The sequence below is a fragment of the Otolemur garnettii genome, unplaced genomic scaffold, assembly GCF_000181295.1.
Source record: "Otolemur garnettii isolate 467f Iridium unplaced genomic scaffold, OtoGar3 scaffold00029, whole genome shotgun sequence".
Lineage (NCBI taxonomy): Eukaryota > Metazoa > Chordata > Mammalia > Primates > Galagidae > Otolemur > Otolemur garnettii.
Genome location: NW_003852424.1, coordinates 17,847,595 through 17,868,522, shown reverse-complemented (window position 1 = coordinate 17,868,522; position 20,928 = coordinate 17,847,595). Strand labels below are relative to the sequence as shown.

The window sequence follows — 20,928 nt, the reverse complement described above, 5'->3', positions numbered from 1 at the left end:
GCTGGGAGAATGTAAAAATTTCTCTGCATGCCTCTCTTGTTGGTTTGGTTTGGTGAATTCCCAACGCCTTCTGTTGGAGTGTTTCATGTCTTCCGTTCTGTTCTTCTCTTTTCGTTTTCTTTTCTTTCTTTTTTTCCTTTTCTTTATTTTCTTTTTCTTTTTTTATTTTCCTGATTTTGTTTCATTTGTGGGGGGGATTTGATTGGTTCTTTTTTTTCCCCCTCCCATTCCCTTTACCCAGTCCCCTTCTCCCCCAAAGCAATTAGTCTTTGGTTCTGTCTTGTTTCTGTGCTATTTGGTTTTGGTTTCTTGGGCTGAGCTGTTCTGTGGTTGTTCTCCAAACGCATTGTGATTTAAAAGCCAGTGTTCCTGTCCCAACTATCACCCAGGAGGGTGGAAGGGGTCCTGCAGCTGGGATGCTGGGGCAGAAAGTGACCACCTAAGCACAAGGACACAAGGGAGGTAGCACAGATGAATGGCAGAAGATCTGGGTGGGGTTTGTAAGGGGAGCAGCCTGATTTGCCTGAACTCACTGGCCAGTCCTTTTTTCCTAACTGGTTCCTAAGCTATCCCTCCTTTGGTGGCCATGGTGGAAGGAAGCTCAAGCATCCCATCCTTCTGCCTCAGCATTAGACTACCTGTTACTCTCCCCAAATAACACCTCCCCTCCAAAAAAAAACCAGGCATTTGAATGTGCATCAGCATTTTGTGTTCTCACTCAATTTAGTGATATCTCCAAATATGAATAGTGATCACCTTAAGATGGTGGGGGGGCTCACAGCACCATCCTCCCGGGACAATATATACTTGACACATGGCACCAGAATGGCAGCTGGCATGAAGACTTTATACACTCTGTCTGGGCACACATTCAGAATTGCCCATCAGAAAAATGTAGAATGACAGACTTTGAAAGAAAAGTTTGGCCAGTTATCTGGCCTGGAGTACTACATCTCCACCTTCCAGGCAATGGTGGCTGCTTCCCGTATTTCCCTCAGAGTCTGGGCCCAGTCACAGGCATCTTTTGTCCAGCAACACAGCATGGTCACTTTCTGAGTACCTGAGCGTCAGAGCTGTGGAATTCTGGAGAAAACCTGTGGGCACCTTGGACACAGCCTCTCCCCTTCTCTCTCTGCCTCCCAGACTCTCCCTCTGATTCTCTCTCGTTCTCTCTCTCTTTCAGCTCTCTTTCTCTCTGTGTGTCTCTCACTCTTGCAACCCTTCAGAGATACACGCCCTCCTGTCTTCCACCTCCCCAAGAAAAGACCCTTCAGAGGCCCACTGCAACCCCAAATAAAAACCAACCCCCAATAAAATATCCAATTAGATTTCTAACCACTCACCCCCAGCTCATTACCCAATTTAGATGATAACCTCTTTGGGATCCACCTTCTCTACACTCTCAATTATTAAATTCAGAGCCAAGTTGGCAAGAGGACTTTAGATGCAGTAAGAAGAGATTTATTTCTCCTAACTCAACCCAGTGTGAGTGCTGCCAGGCTAACCCTCAGGAAAGCCCAAAAGATATGAGAAAGAGGTCTCCCAGCCTCTTCACCAAAGCTGGGTCCTGGTGAATTGGAACTGAGCACACTGAGGGTCTCTGAAGATGACCTGGACTTGTATAATGAATATTAAAAGTTACCCATAGGATTGTTAGAAGATAGAGAAGGGCTTCTAGCAATTCACTTCCCTTCCTTGGGGGAGCCTCAGTTTCCCTGTTAGGTACTTCACATGTCCACTGTTTAAGTAAGATGGCATCTGGGAGACTTTTAAAAGAATTGTGGGGCAGAAGCTAGTTCATTTGCTCAGACCTCATTTTTCACTAGTGCTTTTCTGAGCTCATCTCATAATCTCATTATCTCCTGGCTCCAACTCCATCTCTGTGAGGTGAGGGGCCACAAAAGGGGACATTAAAGGCCCCATTCAGTTACTAGGTTCCCCTTGCAGAAAAGTACCAGCCCACCAAAAGAGACAGGCTACCCATCCTGTCCTGCCTTAAAGCTATAAGTATTTATTGTTGCCCAAGCAGCCAGTCCTAGGAATTAATTCCAAGAAATCCCTACTTTCAACCTAACTCTTCTTTTAACTGACAATATCTCCTACTGGGTGGTTCACGAGGCAGAATAATTAAGATTTATTCTTCCCCCCAAATTTGTCTCTGGGATCCAAAGGGCTGAAATCAAAACCATGCCCATTTTTAAATATGCATACAGCCAGCAGATTCACTCCCAATACTCCCATAAGGACATGTTGCTCAGGTTTTTGACAAGGTGGGAAGATGATCAGATTATCTTCTCCCTGGCTGTTAATTTTCTTCTCTGTTTCTTAAAAGCTGTAAGCCTTTAAGGTATGGGTTAGTGGGCAAAAGGTAGTATCTCTATCACCTGATCCAGCAGTATAGAACCAGGGTACACTGGACCCAGTTAAATGGTATACCACCCACCTGATGCCAGAAGAACTCAAACCAAGCTAGAGACATCAGGGAGAACTTTCTCCCTTGAAGGGACTTAGGATATCTTCAAGGTTTTAGAAGAGGCCAACGGGACTGGAATAGTTTAACACAAAGTCTCAAATGCCAGTCTCAACCAGGACTTGATACCTGATGCCATTAAGGTCTAGATTGCCCTGATTTCTAGGTCGTCTTCAGAACTCTGGTGACCCATACCCAGGCCTTTTCAGACCATAACATGCAATTTTGTGGGACAAATTTGTTTTCAAAATTAAATTTCTAGCATCCAAGCCCTAGAATTTATAGATGTGACCTTTCTAGAGGTTCTCCTTACCTCTTGCCCCCCCCCCCCGCCAAATGGGTATACACAGTTAATGGGCTCAGAATACCCCTCATCTCCTGTATCCCAAGAAAGACCTCCATTGGGGTATACTGGCCAGCTTCCTAGTTTCTATTTACTAGGCCATTTGTCTCCACCCAAGGCCCCCAGCTTAACCCTGGGGGCAGGCAGTGCTAGATCAGGACTCAGGCCTTCTCATCCCCAGGGGGAGAAAGGACACCAGGATTCCTTCCATTTGAGCTTGGTGGGCGGCCAGGAGGGGGGCATTCTGCAGGAACACTGAGCTCTGAACACCTCGCCTGCTGCCTGCCTCACACTGTTTGCATTGCTGTTTGGGGGGGGGGGTGTAGCGGTGTGAGGGGACTATTAGATTACACCTTGTCATTGGGAAAGCCCTGTGTCTCTGGTGGTCACAGTGAAGAGGGTGGTGTGAGGGAAATCAATGGATTGGCAAAAACTGGGGAGGACAAAAGGCGGAGATAGAGAGGGTACCAAAAACCAACAATAAAAAAAATACCTCTAGTGCAGCTCAACGTCCAGCTCAAAATGTCAACAACTTGCCAAGGCCGCTGGTCAGCCCATGGACCAGGGTTCTAGCCAGGTCCCTCCGGGCCTTGCACGCTGTCTGGATGGCGGAGGGAGCTGGCATTGGGAGGGAGGGGAAGGAAGATACACAAGGCAGGCCAAGGGAAGGTGCCCATCCTCCCTGGCTGTGGGCTTGGGGCTCAAAGGAGAGGTCAGCCATGGGCTTTGAAATTAGGGCTCCAACCCCCTCCCTTCCCCCTCCCTGACAGGTGTAATCTAAGCTTAAATAACCCCCTTGGAGGCTGCACAACTTCTTGGCATCTCTTCCCTGCCCTCCCCATCCACATATTCATTTTGGAGTTTGGAGAAGCATCCAGAACCTTCTCTTGCCCCAAAATGCCCAGCAGAGCCCCCCCCTCCCCCTCCTCCGCCACCTTGGAGCTGCGGCTTGCTGAATCGTTGAGATGTCTGACACTGTTGGGATTCCCTACCTAGTGCTCCAACCAGATCACCTCACTTTTAAGTTTCTTCCCCACCCTCCTTCACCCTCACTGCCCCTCCCCAAACTCCTTTTTGGTTTTTTAGTTTCTGCCTCTTCTTGCCTGGGGGAGGGGTCGTCTCCTGGTTGCTTTGACGGTTTTTGAGTTGTTTTTCCATGTGAATCGGGGTTTGAAGCGACCACCCCCTACCCACCGCCCACCCTCCCAACCCCGTCACCCACGTGAGTCCCCCCACCCCCCGCTGGGACCCCCGGCTACTCGGTGACGAGAAGAGCTGGAAACCAGAGCCAGCTGCAGCGTGCTGAGGACCAAGGCTGGTGTGGTCCCCTTATAACCTGCCTGGACCCTCCATTCAGGTCGGTAATTGGGGGCGGGGGTCCCGCGGGGCCTCTCTGTCCCGTGGGCTCCGTGCCCACCTTAACTTTCTAACCTGCACCTCAAGCTTGCAGCCGGGGATGGAAAGCTGATGTGGGTGGGTGTCAGCACCAAACCAGGCAGAACATAGCATCCGCCGCCTGCCCTTGCCAGCTGGGAGGATGTCCAGAGGTCTTTTACAGGTGTAAGCCACCTAGTGCCAATGGGCATGGTCCTCCTCATACTCATAGCAAAACAGCCCTCTTCTTACACCACACCCTTAGGGAAAATGAGGTGGGCAAGAAAGCAAGTGGGCAAAGTTTCTTGGGTGTCAGAGAAGGCTTTACAATTTATTGGCAGATCCATTTCATTTACAGCTGCTGGCCATGTTGGGGATTGTGAGCACTAAAATTACTATTATTGATAAATGCCTTCCCACATTTAACTGACTTACAGTTGAGAACTCTATACAGCAAATCTTTTACATATTCAAGATGTATCGCTAATCTGTACTTAAAAATTATAACACCCCTGAAGGGAGAGATTTTAAAGTAATATCAGATGTCATGAACAGGGTCTTTGGAAGAGATATTGACCTTTACAGAAGAGATAAATTAGCCTGACATTTAACCTTTAGATTCTACAGATAGAGATATTCCTACTCCCTTTGATGTTCCATCAATTCCTTTAAATGTGAGCCTTTTACTGTTGGCTTTTGGACATTTATTATGATGGCTACTGGACATTCAACTGGTGGCTCCTGTGCACTATTCAGTTGATAAAGTTGCACATGTATATAAGTGATGGGTACTTTTGCCCTTTTTGGTGTCCCCTGTGAGTCAGGACACACTTTCGAAAGAGCCACTTGCCAAGAATTGACACCTAGCTTTCATCCTTACTTTGCATTATGGTGTCTTATCTAAGAGGCAGGGACCAGGCAGGCCTGTCTTTGAGCTCTGGCCATAACACTTCTTTCCTTTGTAATTTCCAGCTAGTTTCTGAGCTTCTGTTCTCCCATCTACAAAATGAGCACAGGGACATTTGCCTCTCAAAATTGTTGAGAAAGGGGCTGTGCCTGTGGCTCAAGGAGTAGGGCACCAGCCCATATACCAGAGGTGGTAGGTTCAAACCCAGCCCTGGCCAAAAACTGCAAAAAAAAAATTGTTGAGGAAGAAGAAAGCAAGATAGAGATTTGGTAGTAATTCTTACTATTTCCATTTCTTCATCATTACCTTTAAAAATTTTTTTAACTATACTAAATCTCACACTCCTTTAAGGCAGAGAATCTATTTGCTCTTCCCAACACCTGGGAGCCTGGAAAGTAGCTTCACCAGCACCATATACCTGTACAGTATCCTTGAGAAGTGGCCCGGGAGGGGCTTTAGAGAGAGAGGTTGAAATGTTTGGATTGGTTTGCTCCAAAGATTCTCCATGAGGAGCCTGTCCCTGTGGCCACCTCAAACCTCCACTGAGGCTCCTGGGTGCAGAGGTCAGATGCTGTGTTCTGCTGGGGGTGGGGGGAGCACCTCCCTGGGGAAGCCACAGCCCTCTTCCTTTCAGACCCCGATTTTCAGCCCCACACCCATTCCATGATTTTTTTTTAAACTTCTTGCTTCTGGGTATTATGTTTTGTTTCAGAGGGGTTAATTTTTGGGTTTTAGATTCTTTTTCTTTCCCCCTTTTGCTTTGTTTTTCATTTCTTCCTGGTTTTGTTTTGGATGTCGATGCCGTTTTTTTCTGTCCTTGAATAATAATTAGCCTCCCCCAACCCTACGCTCACCCCCCCCATCGTGTTCTGTTTCCATGACAACACAGCCACTGCATCCCCTAGCCACCTGCACTTCGCTGTTGATGTCGGTGGGCTGCCCGGACCTCTGTGGACCACTGTCTAGCAGGCCGGACCCCATTCTTCCCCCACCCCTCACACCTCCACCCTCTCCCCAGCCCTGCCAGAAAGCCGCCCCTAACCTCATCTCTGCCTCGCCTGCCCCTCACCTCTGGTCCGTCTGCATGGCCCCTCCATCCCTCCCCTGCCCCTGATTCCTCCCCTTGGACAGCACCTATCATTCCCTCCATCCTGTCTCCAACGTGACTCTGGACTTTTCGCGGGGCTTCGTTTTCCGAAGGGCTGCTGGTTCCCAGAACCTGCTCCCACACCCGCTGAGCCCCCCATGCCTCCTTGCCTCCTGCCTGGATTCAGGGAGCAGGGGTTAGAATTTTCAGCCAGGGACCCATGCCAGAAGGGAGGGTATTGGGGCCACCTCACTTCATCACTTAACCTCCTTGATAGGGTAAACTGGAACCCCCCCTGAAGCCACCCCTTGAAGTTATACCCCTAAAACCATGTGAAAATCAGGCAGGTGGGAATGGTGACCCTAAGGAATCATTTAGCATTGCCAAGCCTCCAGTCTGTCATCTGAACAGTTGAAACAAGCCTCCTCTACCAACCTGAAGCTGGTGACTCAACCACCTGGCTTCTTGAGGTTCTAAGAAGGGATAACCCCTTCCTGGCTAGCAGTAGTCCCTAGGTCAACCTGAGTCCTCCCCATAGCATTAAATGTCTGTAGGGCTGGGGGGAGCTGCAAGTTCAGGTACCCCTTTCTCCCACCCCAGAGAACCCATCTGACTTCCGAAAATGGAGCCCCCGAAATGCATCCTGCTGCCTTTGTGGTCACCGAAATTGGGACAGAAGGCTGCATTCCCTTCCCTGCTAAGAAATGCACAGAACATGTCCCTGTTTTCTCAACATTCAAGTTCATCCCCTTGTTTATTATTAATTATTATTAATATCCTATTTATTCTGTCAGGGCTATGATGTGACAATGTGACATATCACATTGGGTCACATCCGCTAGAATTAATATGCAGCATTGAAGTGGGCCCCCTCCCTCCTTCTTTCTTTCTCTGTCTATTCCTATTTTTTTCTCTCTCTGTTAATCTGTCTCCTTTCTCTGGTACCCACATAAGTGTGCACTAGAGACCCCTGAAATGCATTACCTCTCTCTCTCTTCCTCTCTTTCTCTCTCCCTCCCCCTTCTCTCTGTCACTCTCTCTCTCTCTCTCTTAACCTCTCTCAACCTATTTTGCATGATGTTTGTGACTCTTGAGAGCTGCATCTATCAATGGAAACTTGTCAGATCCGACAGAAGCTTTTAGAAGGGTTTCTATACCCCAAAACCACAAAAATTTCATTAGAGTTTCTCATCTTTTCCTTGAGGGCCATGGGGAAGTGGGTGGGACCCCAAGTCAACCAGAGGGGAAGAGAGTTGGGGGACTGAGATCTCAGGCTCCTCCTGCCTCCGGGTCTCAACATCCTCCTTCCCCCAGAGACCCAGGGAGGGCTGGACACTCCCTCCCATAACCACACCCAGCCCCGCCCCCAAGCCCTGGCACTGACAGCCCAGTCTTCTAATGTTCTCCACAGTGGCTACTCCCACTCAGGAGCAAGCGGAGGGGCTGCTCCCCGACTCCACATCTGTCAGCAAAGATGAGAAACCACTGATAAATTTTTGTGTCCGTATCTGTGCTGTGACCAGCCACTCTGGTCTATGAAACCCTGTTGCTATGAGATAACGCTTCATGTCTCTATTATATATCGATATATCTCTTTATATATTGTTTGTGAAGTACTTTCCTTTGAAGTTTGGTTTCTTTGTGTTGGAATTTGGTTTTTTAATTTGTTCTTTTTTGTTTGTTTCCTTTCATTTGGGGAAAAATTAATTGGGGGAAAGAAACAGCCTTGTTTATATTTAAATTGTTTTCCACTTTTTTTCCTTTGTTTCTTTCTTTCCTTCTTTCTTTCTTTCTGTTTTTCTTTTTTTCCTCTGCATTTTCTGTCTCTGTCCCTCCCTCCCCACCTGGCGCATTTCCTTCCCACCACCGCCGCCGCCAACCCCCCTCCCCAGTCCGCCGTGTGGCGCCTCGATTCTCCATTCTGCCCATGAGCCACGAGATCATGCCAGGTGGCAACGTGAACATCACCTGCGTGGCTGTGGGCTCTCCCATGCCGTACGTCAAGTGGATGCAGGGGGCTGAGGACCTGACTCCTGAGGACGACATGCCTGTGGGTCGCAATGTCCTAGAACTCACAGATGTCAAGGACTCAGCCAACTACACGTGCGTGGCCATGTCCAGCCTGGGAGTCATCGAGGCAGTCGCCCAGATCACAGTGAAATGTAAGCAGGGCCCACAGGGCCTGGGTGGTAGGGCTGGCTGAAGTGTGTCCCTGACTCCAGGTACAGGTGGGAGGCAGAGATGGAACATTCCTTAGTTACTGGTTTTGGCCTTGGTCATTGATGGCTGTGAAGAGGATGAGCAGATATTTATTGGTTATAAATCTGGGTCAGGCCTTCTGCTTAGCTGAGGTCAGAGTCTGGGGATGACAAGTCATGGGGTCTGTGGCACCCATGTAGTCAGACAGTAGAATTACAGGCTGATGAGAATGGAATAAGGGAGGGATTCAATCCCCAAGAGTAAAGGTCTCACATCCCAGGAACGTTAGATCAGGGAAGAGGATGTCTCAGTTGAAAGCCTAAAAGTTGAATGGAAATGAACCAAAGAGGGTGAGGAATCACGTTCTGGGAAGATGGAACAATGCGTGCAAATACTCAGAGCATCCAGAGAGAATAAAGCAGGGACTATAGATTCTCCTACTGTCTAAAGTTTGTGGTGAGATTCAGAGAGCAATGCACTCAAATATTTTTCAAACTTTAGAGCAAGGGGCAGCAAACAACAACCTGCAGGCTGAATCTTGCCTTCCACTTGTTTTATAAATAGTTTTATCAGCACACAGGCACACCTATTCATCTAGGCCTTGTTTATGACAGCTTTAGGGCTATCCCAGCAGAGCTGAGTAGTCACAGCAGAGTCTGCCTAGCTTGCAAAGCTGAAAAAAATTAATGCCTGGTGTTTCACAGGACAAGTTTGTGAAACGCTGCCCTAGAGCCTTAGAAAGTGTCAGCATTAGCCAGTTTGTTGGTCATTTTCCTGAGGATTGAACTTCCGCAGGCAAATGCTTCCTGGGGCCTGAGTTGCATGAGGTGTTAAAGAGTAAATACTTTTCTTAAAAAGAAAATAAGGCTCTTTAAAAAAAAAAAAAAAAAGCAAACATTTTTGGCTTTATGGGAGTGTGTAGTCTCTGCTGCAAGCTACTCAAGTCTGCCATCATTACATAAAAGCAGCCATCAACAGTATGTAAGCATGGCCATGTTCCAGTGAAACTTTATTTAAAAAAATTAGTGCTGGCCAGTCCACCCAGGGGCTGTAGTTGGCTGGCCCCTGCTGTAGATAATGAGATGAGGTGGTTAGGCCTGCAGTTACTGCCTAGCATATCAAGACTCAGAAAGGACAATCATGTGGCCAAAAGTCACACAGCCTTCAGGTTTCTCCACCAACGTCCCTGATAATGCCTGCTGCCCCCACAGCTCTCCCCAAAGCCCCTGGGACTCCTGTGGTGACAGAGAACACAGCCACCAGCATCACCATCACATGGGACTCAGGCAACCCAGACCCTGTGTCTTATTATGTCATCGAATATAAATCTAAGAGCCAGGATGGGCCATATCAGATCAAGGAGGACATCACCACAACACGCTACAGCATCGGTGGCCTGAGCCCCAACTCAGAGTACGAAATCTGGGTGTCAGCCGTCAACTCCATTGGCCAGGGTCCCCCCAGCGAGTCAGTGGTCACCCGCACAGGCGAGCAGGCCCCAGCCAGCGCCCCACGGAACGTGCAGGCGCGAATGCTGAGCGCCACCACCATGATCGTGCAGTGGGAGGAGCCAGTGGAGCCTAACGGGTTGATCCGTGGCTACCGGGTCTACTACACCATGGAGCCCGAGCACCCCGTGGGCAACTGGCAGAAGCACAACGTAGATGACAGCCTCCTGACCACTGTGGGCAGCCTGCTGGAGGACGAGACCTACACCGTGCGGGTGCTGGCCTTCACCTCAGTGGGTGACGGCCCGCTCTCAGACCCCATCCAGGTCAAGACACAGCAAGGAGGTAAGACATGGGGCCTACATAGGGTCCCAGGGGCTGCTGCCTAAACGCCACAGAGTGGCATCCTGCAGTGTGCTTTAAAGTATTTTCTTACTAGCTTTTTTTTTAATTAATTTTTTTTTTTTTTTGAGACAGAGTTTCAGTATGAGGCCCTCGGTAGAGTGCTGTGGCATCACAGCAACCTCAAACTCTTGGGCTTAAGCGATTCTCTTGCCTAAGCCTCAGAGGTAGCTGGGACTACAAGTGGCACAATGCCCAGCTATTTTTTTGTTGCAATTGTCATTGTTGTTTAGCTGGCCCAGGCTAGGTTCAAACTCGCCAGCCTCAGTGTATGTGGCCAACACCCTAACCACTGTACTATGGGTGCCAAGTCTTAATTTGTTTTTTTAAAGGCAAGGTCTTGCTCTTTGCCCAGGCTGGAGTGCAATAGTGTGATCACTGCAGCCTCCAACTCCTAGACTAAAACAATCCTCCTGCCTTAGCCTCCCAAATACCTGGGGCTACAGACATGTGCCACCGCACCTGGCAAATTTATGTGTGTATGTATATATGTGTGTGTGTGTGTGTGTGTATGTATTTATATATATATATTTTTTAGAGACAGAGTCTCACTTTATTGCCCTTGGTAGAGTGCGGTGGCGTCACAGCTCACAGCAACCTCCAGCTCTTAGGCTTAGGCAATTCTCTTGCCTCAGCCTCCCAAGTAGCTAGGACTACAGGCACCTATCACAACACTGGGCTATTTTTTTGTTGCGGTTTGGCTGTGGCTGGGTTTGAACCCACCACCCTCGGTATATGGGGCCGGCACCCTACTCACTGAGCCACAGGCACTGCCCAAATTTTTATATTTTTAAAGATGGGGTCTCACACACCTGGGCAACACCGCGTGTGATTCTTCTGCCTCTACCTCCCAAGGTGCTGGGGTTACAGGCATGAGCCACCATGCCCAGCCTTTGTGCTAGCATTTAATATCAAGAGTTGTCCCAACCAAAATTTTGGCTTCCCTTAGAAAATTCTACTTGACAAGCCCATAGGACTTTGATCAGATGTCCAGATGGATCCCAGCAGACACATGTCAGACAAATGGCACTGTGCCCATGTGCTTGCTTCCCTTTTCTCCCTCAACTGTGTGGCTCCCTCAGCTTTTGAGTTTGAGACCCCCCAGTCAGTTGTCTGATTAATGAGACTGATGCTGCTTCTTTTGAAATAATAAAGGAAAAGTATCTCGACCCGAAGGCAGGGGGGCCAGTCTCCCTCCCTGCTCAGGTAGAAGAACTCAGAAGGGCCATTTAGGCACAGAGGGTATCCCCAGCTCTCTGTGAGTATCTCACCCTCTCCTTTGGGGCTCAGGCCTTTAAGACCTAAAATCCAGGAAGGCTCGGGCACCTGTTCAAGCAGTGAAGGTGCAGGAGGATTGGAGCTCTATCACAGCACTGAGGGTGCAGAAGAGAGATCCATACTTGGAAGATGCACTCCCCTCCCAGCCAATTTCTCTATCAACCTAATCTGCAGCAGGTGGAGAGGGCACTGTAATAATTTGAAAAGGGGATTTTTTTTTTTTTTTAAGAGATAGGGTCTTGCTCTATGGAGGGCAGTGGCATCATCAAAACTTACTGCAGCCTCAAACTCCTGGGTGCAAATGATCCTCCCACCTCCTGAGTAGCTGGTACTACAGGTGTAATCACAACACTGGCTAATTTTTTTAATCTTTTGTAGAAATAGGGTCTTGCTATGTTGCCCAGGCTGGTCTTAAACTTGCCCTCAAGAAACTCCTACCTCAGCCTCCCAAAAGGCTGGGATTACAGGTGTGAGCCACCATGCCTGGCCAAAAGTTGGATTTTTCATAGTTTTTTTTTCTTACTGGAAGAAGAGAGGGTAGGGGAATTAAAGGGGACAGGTGATAGCAACAGAGGATAGGGGAAGTTCCCAGGAAAATAAGAGAAATAAGAACAGTCCAGAAATACCTGGCACTAAGAAGCCCTTCCTTTAAGGCAACTCTGAGCTTCTCTTAGGGAGGAGGACACCTCCCTCCCTCCATTTCCATCTGTTCCCCCACCCCAGTGCCTGGCCAGCCCATGAACCTGCGGGCAGAGGCCAAGTCGGAGACCAGCATCACGCTGTCATGGAGCCCGCCGCGGCAGGAAAGCATCGTCAAATACGAGCTCCTCTTCCGTGAAGCTGACCATGGCAGGGAGGTGAGGTGCCCCACACGGGAGATGGGCTGGTCCATGCAGGGTGCCTCTGCCCATGCTGACACTACCCCCGGCCGTCTCTCCCCCTTTCTCTTTTCCCACTTATTGCCAACTTTCCCCTCTCTCATGCCTTCCAACTCTCTGTCCTTTTCTCTGCTCTCCTCTGACCCACTTTGTCTCTTCACCTCCACATCTTACTGTCATTCCCGGTCTCTGTTTATTGATGTTTCTGCCTCTCTTGGTCTCTTTCTGTATCTTTTTCTCTCTGTCTCTGTCTGTTTCTGTTTGTCTCTGTCACTGTCTCTCTCCGCCCCTATGTGTTTCTGTCTCTCTCTCTGTACCTCTCTCCACCCCACCCGCTCCTCCCTATGTCCCAGATGGGAAGAACCTTCGACCCAACGACCTCCTTTGTGGTGGATGACCTCAAGCCCGACACTGAGTACGCCTTCCGCCTGGCGGCCCGCTCCCCACAGGGCCTGGGCGCCTTCACCTCGGTGGTGCGGCAGCGCACGCTGCAGTCCAGTAGGTGTCTCGCGGATCCACCCTTCTCTGCGGGGGGGACCCGTGGCCTGTCCGCAGATGGCCCCTCCATGGACTGACCAGATGGGTTCTGCTACAGGGGTGGAGGGTGCCTCCAGGCTGATCTCCACTCCACTTCTCAACCTTGGACACATCCGCCCACATTGTTCCTTGGTTTCCCTCCAGCACAGTGAGGGTTCCACTATGGGGTTCTCTGTGACCCTGAGCCTGGTGACCTGGGTTGAGGCCCAGGAACAAGAAGTGGCCCGTTTTGCCCCTAGTTCAGGAGGACATGGCAGACCATGTCTTCTCTCTCCTCTTCCTCCCAGATTTTGGGGCCAATGGAACTGCCACATTGTGCTCAGTTCACGGGCCTTTTGAGGGGGTACAGTGAAGCTGTCATCATAGCTCACATCCCGCTGTTCTCAAAGCAAAGGACATAGAGACAAACCCATCTCCGCCAGGGCAGGGAGCATTGTTCTCAAGACTCCAAGACAAGGTCCTCCATTGCTGGGAGGGGGGTGGAATCATAGCTGATGCCGGGTTTTGAAGGAACTTGTTATGTCCGCATTTGGGGCTCGAGTCCCTGGAATTCTTTGCTGTGCCTGCCTGGCCTCCCTGTTACCAGGAAGTCACCTTTCACCCAGCAACTGTCTCTGGGCCACATGTGGCTTTTGTGCCACCGCCGCGCTTCTTGCCTGCCCCACACTCAGGGCTAGGCAGGTCTCTTCTGCTGTCTCCTTGCCTCACCCACCTTGCTCCCCTCTGCTCAACCCAACCCAGTGTGGCCTCTGCCAGCATGGCCTTCCTGGTGTGGCCCCCTCACGCTTCCCCCTCTGACCTTCCCTCCCCGAGTCAGTCACGACGTAGCCACCCCGGGCTTCGTTCCAGAAGCAGCCATGGTGTCCAAATCTTCAAGCACCCTGGGTGTGTGCACACAGGGGCATCTCGGGTCAGTTAAGGGTGATGTCGACTTGGGGCTTGGGTTGGGGCATCTGAGCTTCTGGGATCAGGGGCCTCAGAGACACAGCCTCCCCCACACCACCACCCTCGGGCCACATCCCCCCTTCTACTCCCCCACGCTGAGCCCATCCAAGAGCTCAAAGTGTCTGGGCGTGTCTATGTGAGGTGGAGTCAGTGAGGGTGGCCTGTGGCATGGGCAGCCACCCCAGAGACTGGCAAAGGTGCCCCGAAGGTGAGTACGCGCTGGTCTCAAGCAGGTTCACAAAAACGGCCTACCCTGTGTGCCCCCCGTCCACACTCACTGCTCTGGGCTGCACATGCAGTCCATAGCCCAGATTTGGTCCCCAAATTCTCTCAAACCACATGCCACTCCCATACAGTGCACATGCATGTCCATGTGTCTGCACTTGCCCACCCTGTTCCCCTCCTGAGATATCATGCAGGTTGGGCCGGATTGTGAAGGACATGACCTCCAGGGTCGCCTAGAAAGCGGCTTTGGCCTAGCCATGCGAACCTCCGGGGCGGCCCAGGACAGGGAGTGGGGGAGAAGGGACTCCCCGCCTCTCACCCCAAGACGGGTGGGACCCAACAGAACTGGCAGCAAAGACACAGGGCCAGGCGTATCCCCGGGGGACTGCGGGCTCCTTAGGCTGAACACAAGGGTAGGTGGAGGCCAGACCACTCAGCCATGGGTCTCCCCAGGCACCATTCTACCTTCCTGTCTCACTGACACCAGCCTGGAACTGCAGCATGCCCACACTGGGGCCTGGAGCAGGGCCACGGGCTTGCTTGCACCCAGAGACCCACCAAGAGTTCGGTCTGGCCCTGTAGGTCAGCACTCTGCTGTTCCCTCCCTCGTAAGAAAGTCTTATAAGTTAGCAGTTGAAGAGTGGAAGGTAGGTAACCAGACTGGGAGTTTTCTGGAAGGCGTCTTTCTTTCTTTTATTATGGTTTTTCTCATCATCATGACCATCACTGTTGTTTCTTATTTTATTATGGTTTTGGTTTTATTTTTTCTCCCCCTTTCTCAGCAAATTCATTCCTTCTGGCACATTTCTTGGTTTTTCTGCTCCTGCCTATTTCCCTTGGGCACTTTTGGTTGAGGTGGCTGGTCAAGAAATGGGAATAGGGACCTCCCAGTGACTAGTTTTGGAGGAGGAACAGTCTCCAGTGTTTTCACATTCAATGAGATAAGCTATTAGGGTAGCCTCTAGGGTCCCTGGTAGCCCGGTGTCTTAGAGAACAGGGGTATTTGATTCTTTTCTGTGTCCCAGATTCTAGCATGAGGGTGTACACATAGTAAGCACTGAGTAAATGAGTGCTCATTGAACACGAGGCTCATGTGATGATGGTTTCAAGCACCTTCACAATAAGCAAGGCCAGTGATCTCTCTGGCCTCCCTGAAAGCAAGGCAGACCCTGGAGTCTTGGGAGTATGGCTTCAGCCATCCCCACCTGGCGCATGCTGAGGTTTGAACTCCCAGTCTCAAGCTGAGACAGCCCATGAACAACAGCTGAGTCTGGGTTCAAATTCTGCCCCTCAACCCGTGGGCAGGCAGCTTGCTGTTTCTGAATGTCCGTTTCTTCATCTTTAAAGAGGGGCACACTTCTGAGCTGTGGGAAAGATTTAGATAGGTGATATAATATGAAAAGCTTCCAGAGGGGGCCTACAATAATAGCAGGCTTTATTCTGGTTTTCCCACCTGTGATATAGAGTAGGGAGTGAGGGGAGACAGTTCCAGTTCCATGTGCACCCGCAGTAGGTGTGCAGGACATGAAGTTAAAAACTAGCAGTAATGCCCTTAGGATAACACCTGGCTTGTAGCAGCATGTGGGAACTATCACCATTGTTAAGCAAAGCCCTTAATGTATTGTCTAGCATATAGTCGCTGCCCCATAAATACAGCTGGTGTTTTAAAACTATAGATTGGCACAGTGCTGAGTACATAGTCGGCACTCAGTAAATGTAAACTATTAACAGTTTGTAACAAGCTTAACCTGGTGCCAGGCACATAGTAGGTGCCCCAAACTTGGACTATTGTTTTAAGAAGTGCTTAAGGCTCGGCACCTGTAGCTCAAGTGGCTAGGGTGCTAGCCACATACACCGGAGCTGGCAGGTTTGAATCCAGCCCAGGCCCGCCAAACAATGACAATTATAACCAAAATATACCTGGGCATTGTGGCAGGCGCCTATAGTCCCAGCTACTTGGGAGGCTAAGGCAAGAGAATCACTTAAGTGTAGAATTCCATCTTAGGATCACGTTCCACGGGGAACACATGCAGTTAAACTGCCCTGTCTAAGCATGGGGGTCTGTACCCCTTCACTTAAGCCCAAGAGTTTGAGGTTGCTGTGAGCTGTGACGCCATGGCACTCTACCCAGGGTGACAGCTTGAGACTGTCTCAAAAAAAAAGAGGTGCTTAAAAGTGGCACTTGATATAAAGAGGTTGGCCTGGTGCTGGCACATAGAAGGTGCTTATATGGGCACTACTATCAGTCTGAAAGGATCTAGAATGATGCTAGGTATACAGTTTTTGCTTAAAACATGCAATTATTATCCATAAACCCCTTCCCACAGTGTGTGCAAATGGTAGGTACTCAATAAGTAAGAGCTATTGCCATTTTTATGTAAGGTCTTCAGCACAATGGCTGGCATACAATACTTGCTTAATATGTGGTGAGCTATTACTATTATCCAGTGAAGCTCTTAGCACAGCGCCTGGTACACAGTATTAATAGGCGCTTACTATGTTGGAGCCATTACCATTTTTCACTCAGCCCCCAGCACAGTATATGACACACAGTAGGTGCTATATAAATAGCAACTGCTATTTTTATCCTTAGCTATTACTATTCTCAGTCCATAGTAGGTGCTCAATTATTAAGTCTTCCTGTTGATCAGTAATGGGTGTATTGTGATTCCAAGTAACAGCAGGGACTAAAAACCGGAAAACTATGATCTCTAAAGACCTTGGTACACAGTAGGTATTCCTTATGGCTGTGTCTTCAGCCCAGCACCTAACATAGTAGGTACCAAATAAACAGGCACTTTTATTATTAATCTGTAAAGCTCTTAGCATACTAACTGGCACACAGCAGGCACTCAAGACAAGGGCATTATTTTCTCTTTAAGTGACGCTAAGAGGATGATACTAGTTGAAGTAAGCCATTGGGATAGCCTCTGGGGTCCCTGGTGCCACAGGTGTATGTAATAAACAGATGCTTTTACCATAAGAAAAATTTGATATTTTTACCATTAGATATTATGAAGCCCTTGGCACCATGCCTGGAACACAATAGGTGTTCAGTAAATATGCATATTTACTGTTATTGTATGAAGCCCTTGAGATGATGCCTAGCACATAGTAGGACTTGATAAATGGGACCTTTGCTGCTATTCTTTTTGGCATGGTGCCTGCCACATAGTAGGTACTTAACAAATAGATGCTTTTGCTATTCTGTGAAGCCCTTGGCACAATGCTTGTATGTGCCTAACAAATGGTACTTCTATTGCTATTCATTCCCCTTGGCATGGTACCTGGTACACAGAAGGTAACTAATAAATGGTGCATCTATTGCTATTATTCTTGGGCATGGGGCCTGACACACAGTAAGTGTTCAACAAATAGATGCTATTATTTTGTGAAGCTCTTGGTGCACTGCTGACACATAGTAGGTACTTAAGAAGTGGACCTTCTGCTGTTCCCCTTAGCAAGGGTATAGCTCATAGTAAGGACCTAACAAATAGAGCTTCTTCTGCTTTCCCCCCAACATGGTGCTTGGCACATAGTAGGCACTTAATAAATGGGCTGCAATTGGTATTCCTCTTGGCATGATGCCTGGTACCTAGTGTGTCCAATAGATTGGATTTTATTACTATTTTTTCCTTTCATAGTGCTTGGCACATAGTAAGTGCCCAATAGATTGGACTTTATTGTGTGGGACCATAGCTACCCTGTGTATAAGACCTACTGTGCGCCATGTAGGTGCAACCCCATATTATGAGCACAACAGCATTCTTGGCCAGCCCTCCCGGCCACCATCCTACCTGCCCATCCACCCTCCCATCTCACCTTTGGTTGACACCCGCTTCTTTTGGGTTCGACTTCTCTTTGGTTTGGTTCTGTTTTGTTTGTTATCATCTTCTTTTTTATTTTCTCTTTCCCATCTTTTGTTTCCCCGTCCCCCTCCCTACCCATCCCACCTCCCTTCCCTCCCCCACGTTCTCCCCCCCAATAGAACCGTCAGCCCCCCCTCAAGACGTTAAATGTGTCAGCATGCGCTCCACGGCCATTTTGGTAAGTTGGCGCCCGCCGCCGCCGGAAACTCACAACGGGCCCCTGGTGGGCTACAGCGTCCGCTACCGATCGCTGGGCTCAGAGGACCCGGAACCCAAGGAGGTGAACGGCATCCCCCCGACCACCACTCAGATCCTGCTGGAGGCCTTGGAGAAGTGGACCGAGTACCGCATCACGACTGTCGCTCACACAGAGGTGGGACCAGGGCCCGAGAGCTCGCCCGTGGTCATCCGCACCGACGAAGACGGTAAGCACCAGCCCCAGCCTGGGACCCCCTGCAGGCCCCAGCCCAACCCCTGCTTTGGAGCCTTGCATCTGGAAAACTGGGCTGGTGGTCACAAGGTAGACGCCACAGTCATGAGAGGACACTACAGAGCTAGCAGACTTCCCAGGAAATGCCTCTAGATATGGGCATCCTTAGCTTTGTGGCACTCTCTCCCTGAGTCTTGTGACTGAAACGTTTAGTTGGCAGACTTGTATTTTGGTCAAACACGGAAATGAGACCTAGGAAACAGCACACAGCACCTGCAACAAAATTATAGTCCCTTGACCTTGGAAACCTGAGTTTTAGATTCTTGGGATAATGCTGGACTTGGAGTTTCTTTTCGTCTGAGCCACCCTACCTAGACAGTAGGTAGACAGCAGCAGTATGCTTGTGATGGTTAACCAGCTCTCTGGGCAAAGAGGGCAATTGGTAGCATTGGCCAATTTCTGTGGTATAAATATTCCCACTGTGGCCAGTTTCAAGGTAGAAGGTCTGAAGCTAGAAAAGTGGGGCACTGTTGCTGGTTGAAGTCCTATGGTAGGCCTAGAGAGGCTTACGGTGGGAACATGAAGCCAGTTGCCTTCCCAGTAAAGCTGCAGGAACTGGGTTTGCCTTCTGAGCCATTTGCCCAGAAGATTGTTACAGCCACTTCACGAGTAGGGGAGTGGGGAAGAAGCAGCTTGTACTGCCGAACTTCAGGGTGGGTTCTAAGGGAATAGGCAGAAAATGATCCTAAGGGCCAAGTAGGCCACCTGCCTGCTGGAGTATTTAGGATCTTGCCCTTGCACTGCCAGGTTCAAATACTGGTTGGAAATGGCTATGTTTGCCTCTTGCTAACCCTGCGATCTTGAAATCAAATCACTCTGGGCCTCAGTTTCCCCAAATGTAAATGAGGATGATAAGAGTCCCTCTCTCTGGCAGGGATGAATGCTGTAAGGATAGAGGCAATGTGGGTATGACCTGATCTTGTCACAAGGCTGGGAGCAGGTGGTTGAGGCTCCAGGAGGGCCTTAGGTGGACACCTATCAAAGGGGCGCGCCCTCAGAGCTCCCTCCCAGGGCTGTGGGAGGTGTGAAGGAGGCCACGTCCTCCCACTGCACTCAGTCAGAGCGCCCTGGTAACCAGCAGCCGCTCGGCATCCTAGCATCGGGCAGTGGTGCTGCCCGAGCAGGGTCGGGCGCCCCGGTAACGGCCCCGCCCGCCCTCCCCTCCCCTCCCCCCGCCAGTGCCCAGCGCGCCCCCGCGGAAGGTGGAGGCGGAGGCGCTCAACGCCACGGCCATCCGCGTGCTGTGGCGCTCGCCCGCGCCCGGCCGGCAGCATGGCCAGATCCGCGGCTACCAGGTCCACTACGTGCGCATGGAGGGCGCCGAGGCCCACGGGCCGCCGCGCATCAAGGACGTCATGCTGGCCGATGCCCAGGTGGGCGGGGGGGGCAGGGCTCCGGGAAGGGGCGGGACTCCACGAGGGGCGGGGCCCATGCGTGCTCCGCCTTCTCGCTGTTACCCTCTGGCACCTTTGGCTTCCCCCGCTCACCTTCATCCTCTCTCCCCTGCCGGCTCCTCCCTCGCTCAGTGGGAGACAGATGATACTGCCGAATATGTAAGTAGAGACCCCCAGCCACCACCATGCTCTTCCTGTGGACCGTGCTGTGCTGTGATTCCCACTCACCCCTCAGTGAAAGGGTCTCCTCCTCTGCGCCCACCCCCACACCCCATTACCTCTTGGAGCTCAGTTTCAGTTTTTGCATCAGACAATGGGTGCCACTGACCACTGTGGGTACCTGCTGGGCTTGCAGGAGGGGTGGCCTGTATACCAGGCTGAGGCCTCAACTTGGTCCTCTGTCAGCCCTCCACCCTCATTGACTCCTGGACTCAGTGGGTCTCAAGCCTCCTGGGTCCCCCTCTCCCCAACCCTCCCTCCTTCTCTTGCTGGACCCAATCTGACCCTTTTGCCACCCAGTTCAGGTCTGCCTGGCCTAGAAACATCTCTCCATGGCCATGCCATCCTCTCCATTCTGGTCCCTGAGTGATGAGAAGATTCAGTGGGCCCAGGGAAAAAGATGTCTGTCGTGCCATAGTTACCACCCCTCAGAGCTTCCTCCTCGGAGGCCCTAAACCAAAGAGAGGAGTCACTGCATCACTTTGGGCAAGACATTGCCTGCTGTGGGCCATCTTTCTGCCCTTAAAATAGGAACCACAGGCTCTTCTGAGAGCCCTAAGTATGACATTCAATTGGAACTGGTCCCATCCACCCCCACGGCCTCTGTCTTGGGTTCCAGGTCTGCCCTCTGCTTGGCTCCAGCAAGACTGGGTGTGGCCAGGGTGTGAGGCTCAGGGGTACGAAACCCACTTTATGTAGTCCCTGTGCTCCTTTTTATCCTCCTGATCTGGGGCCAACCCACAGCTCCCAGGCATGTGGAACAGTGCTTGTGGGTGAGTGTGTTTGCAGATGGGGCAGATGGGCCGTGATGCAAGGGTATGCACAGGCTTTGTGTGCTGTTGGTCAGCAGACAGGCAATAAGT

The 20,928-nt window shown here is 50.4% G+C and overlaps 1 protein-coding gene across 3 annotated transcripts in view; it reads left to right on the top strand.

Annotated features, from left to right (window-relative positions):
* Positions 1-20,928, top strand: part of PTPRS (protein tyrosine phosphatase, receptor type S) — a 64,693-nt gene that overhangs the window by 27,298 nt on the left and 16,467 nt on the right. For 2 of the 3 annotated variants that reach the window (XM_023512566.1, XM_023512565.1), the window contains exons 7-12: positions 8,074-8,343; positions 9,592-10,173; positions 12,232-12,365; positions 12,740-12,884; positions 18,082-18,387; positions 19,632-19,825. In XM_023512566.1, coding sequence (XP_023368334.1) covers positions 8,074-8,343; positions 9,592-10,173; positions 12,232-12,365; positions 12,740-12,884; positions 18,082-18,387; positions 19,632-19,825 — 1,631 coding nt within the window. Of the gene's footprint in view, positions 1-8,073; positions 8,344-9,591; positions 10,174-12,231; positions 12,366-12,739; positions 12,885-18,081; positions 18,388-19,631; positions 19,826-19,978; positions 20,006-20,928 lie in introns of all 3 variants that reach the window. The other variant, XM_012804541.2, reaches the window with a different exon arrangement.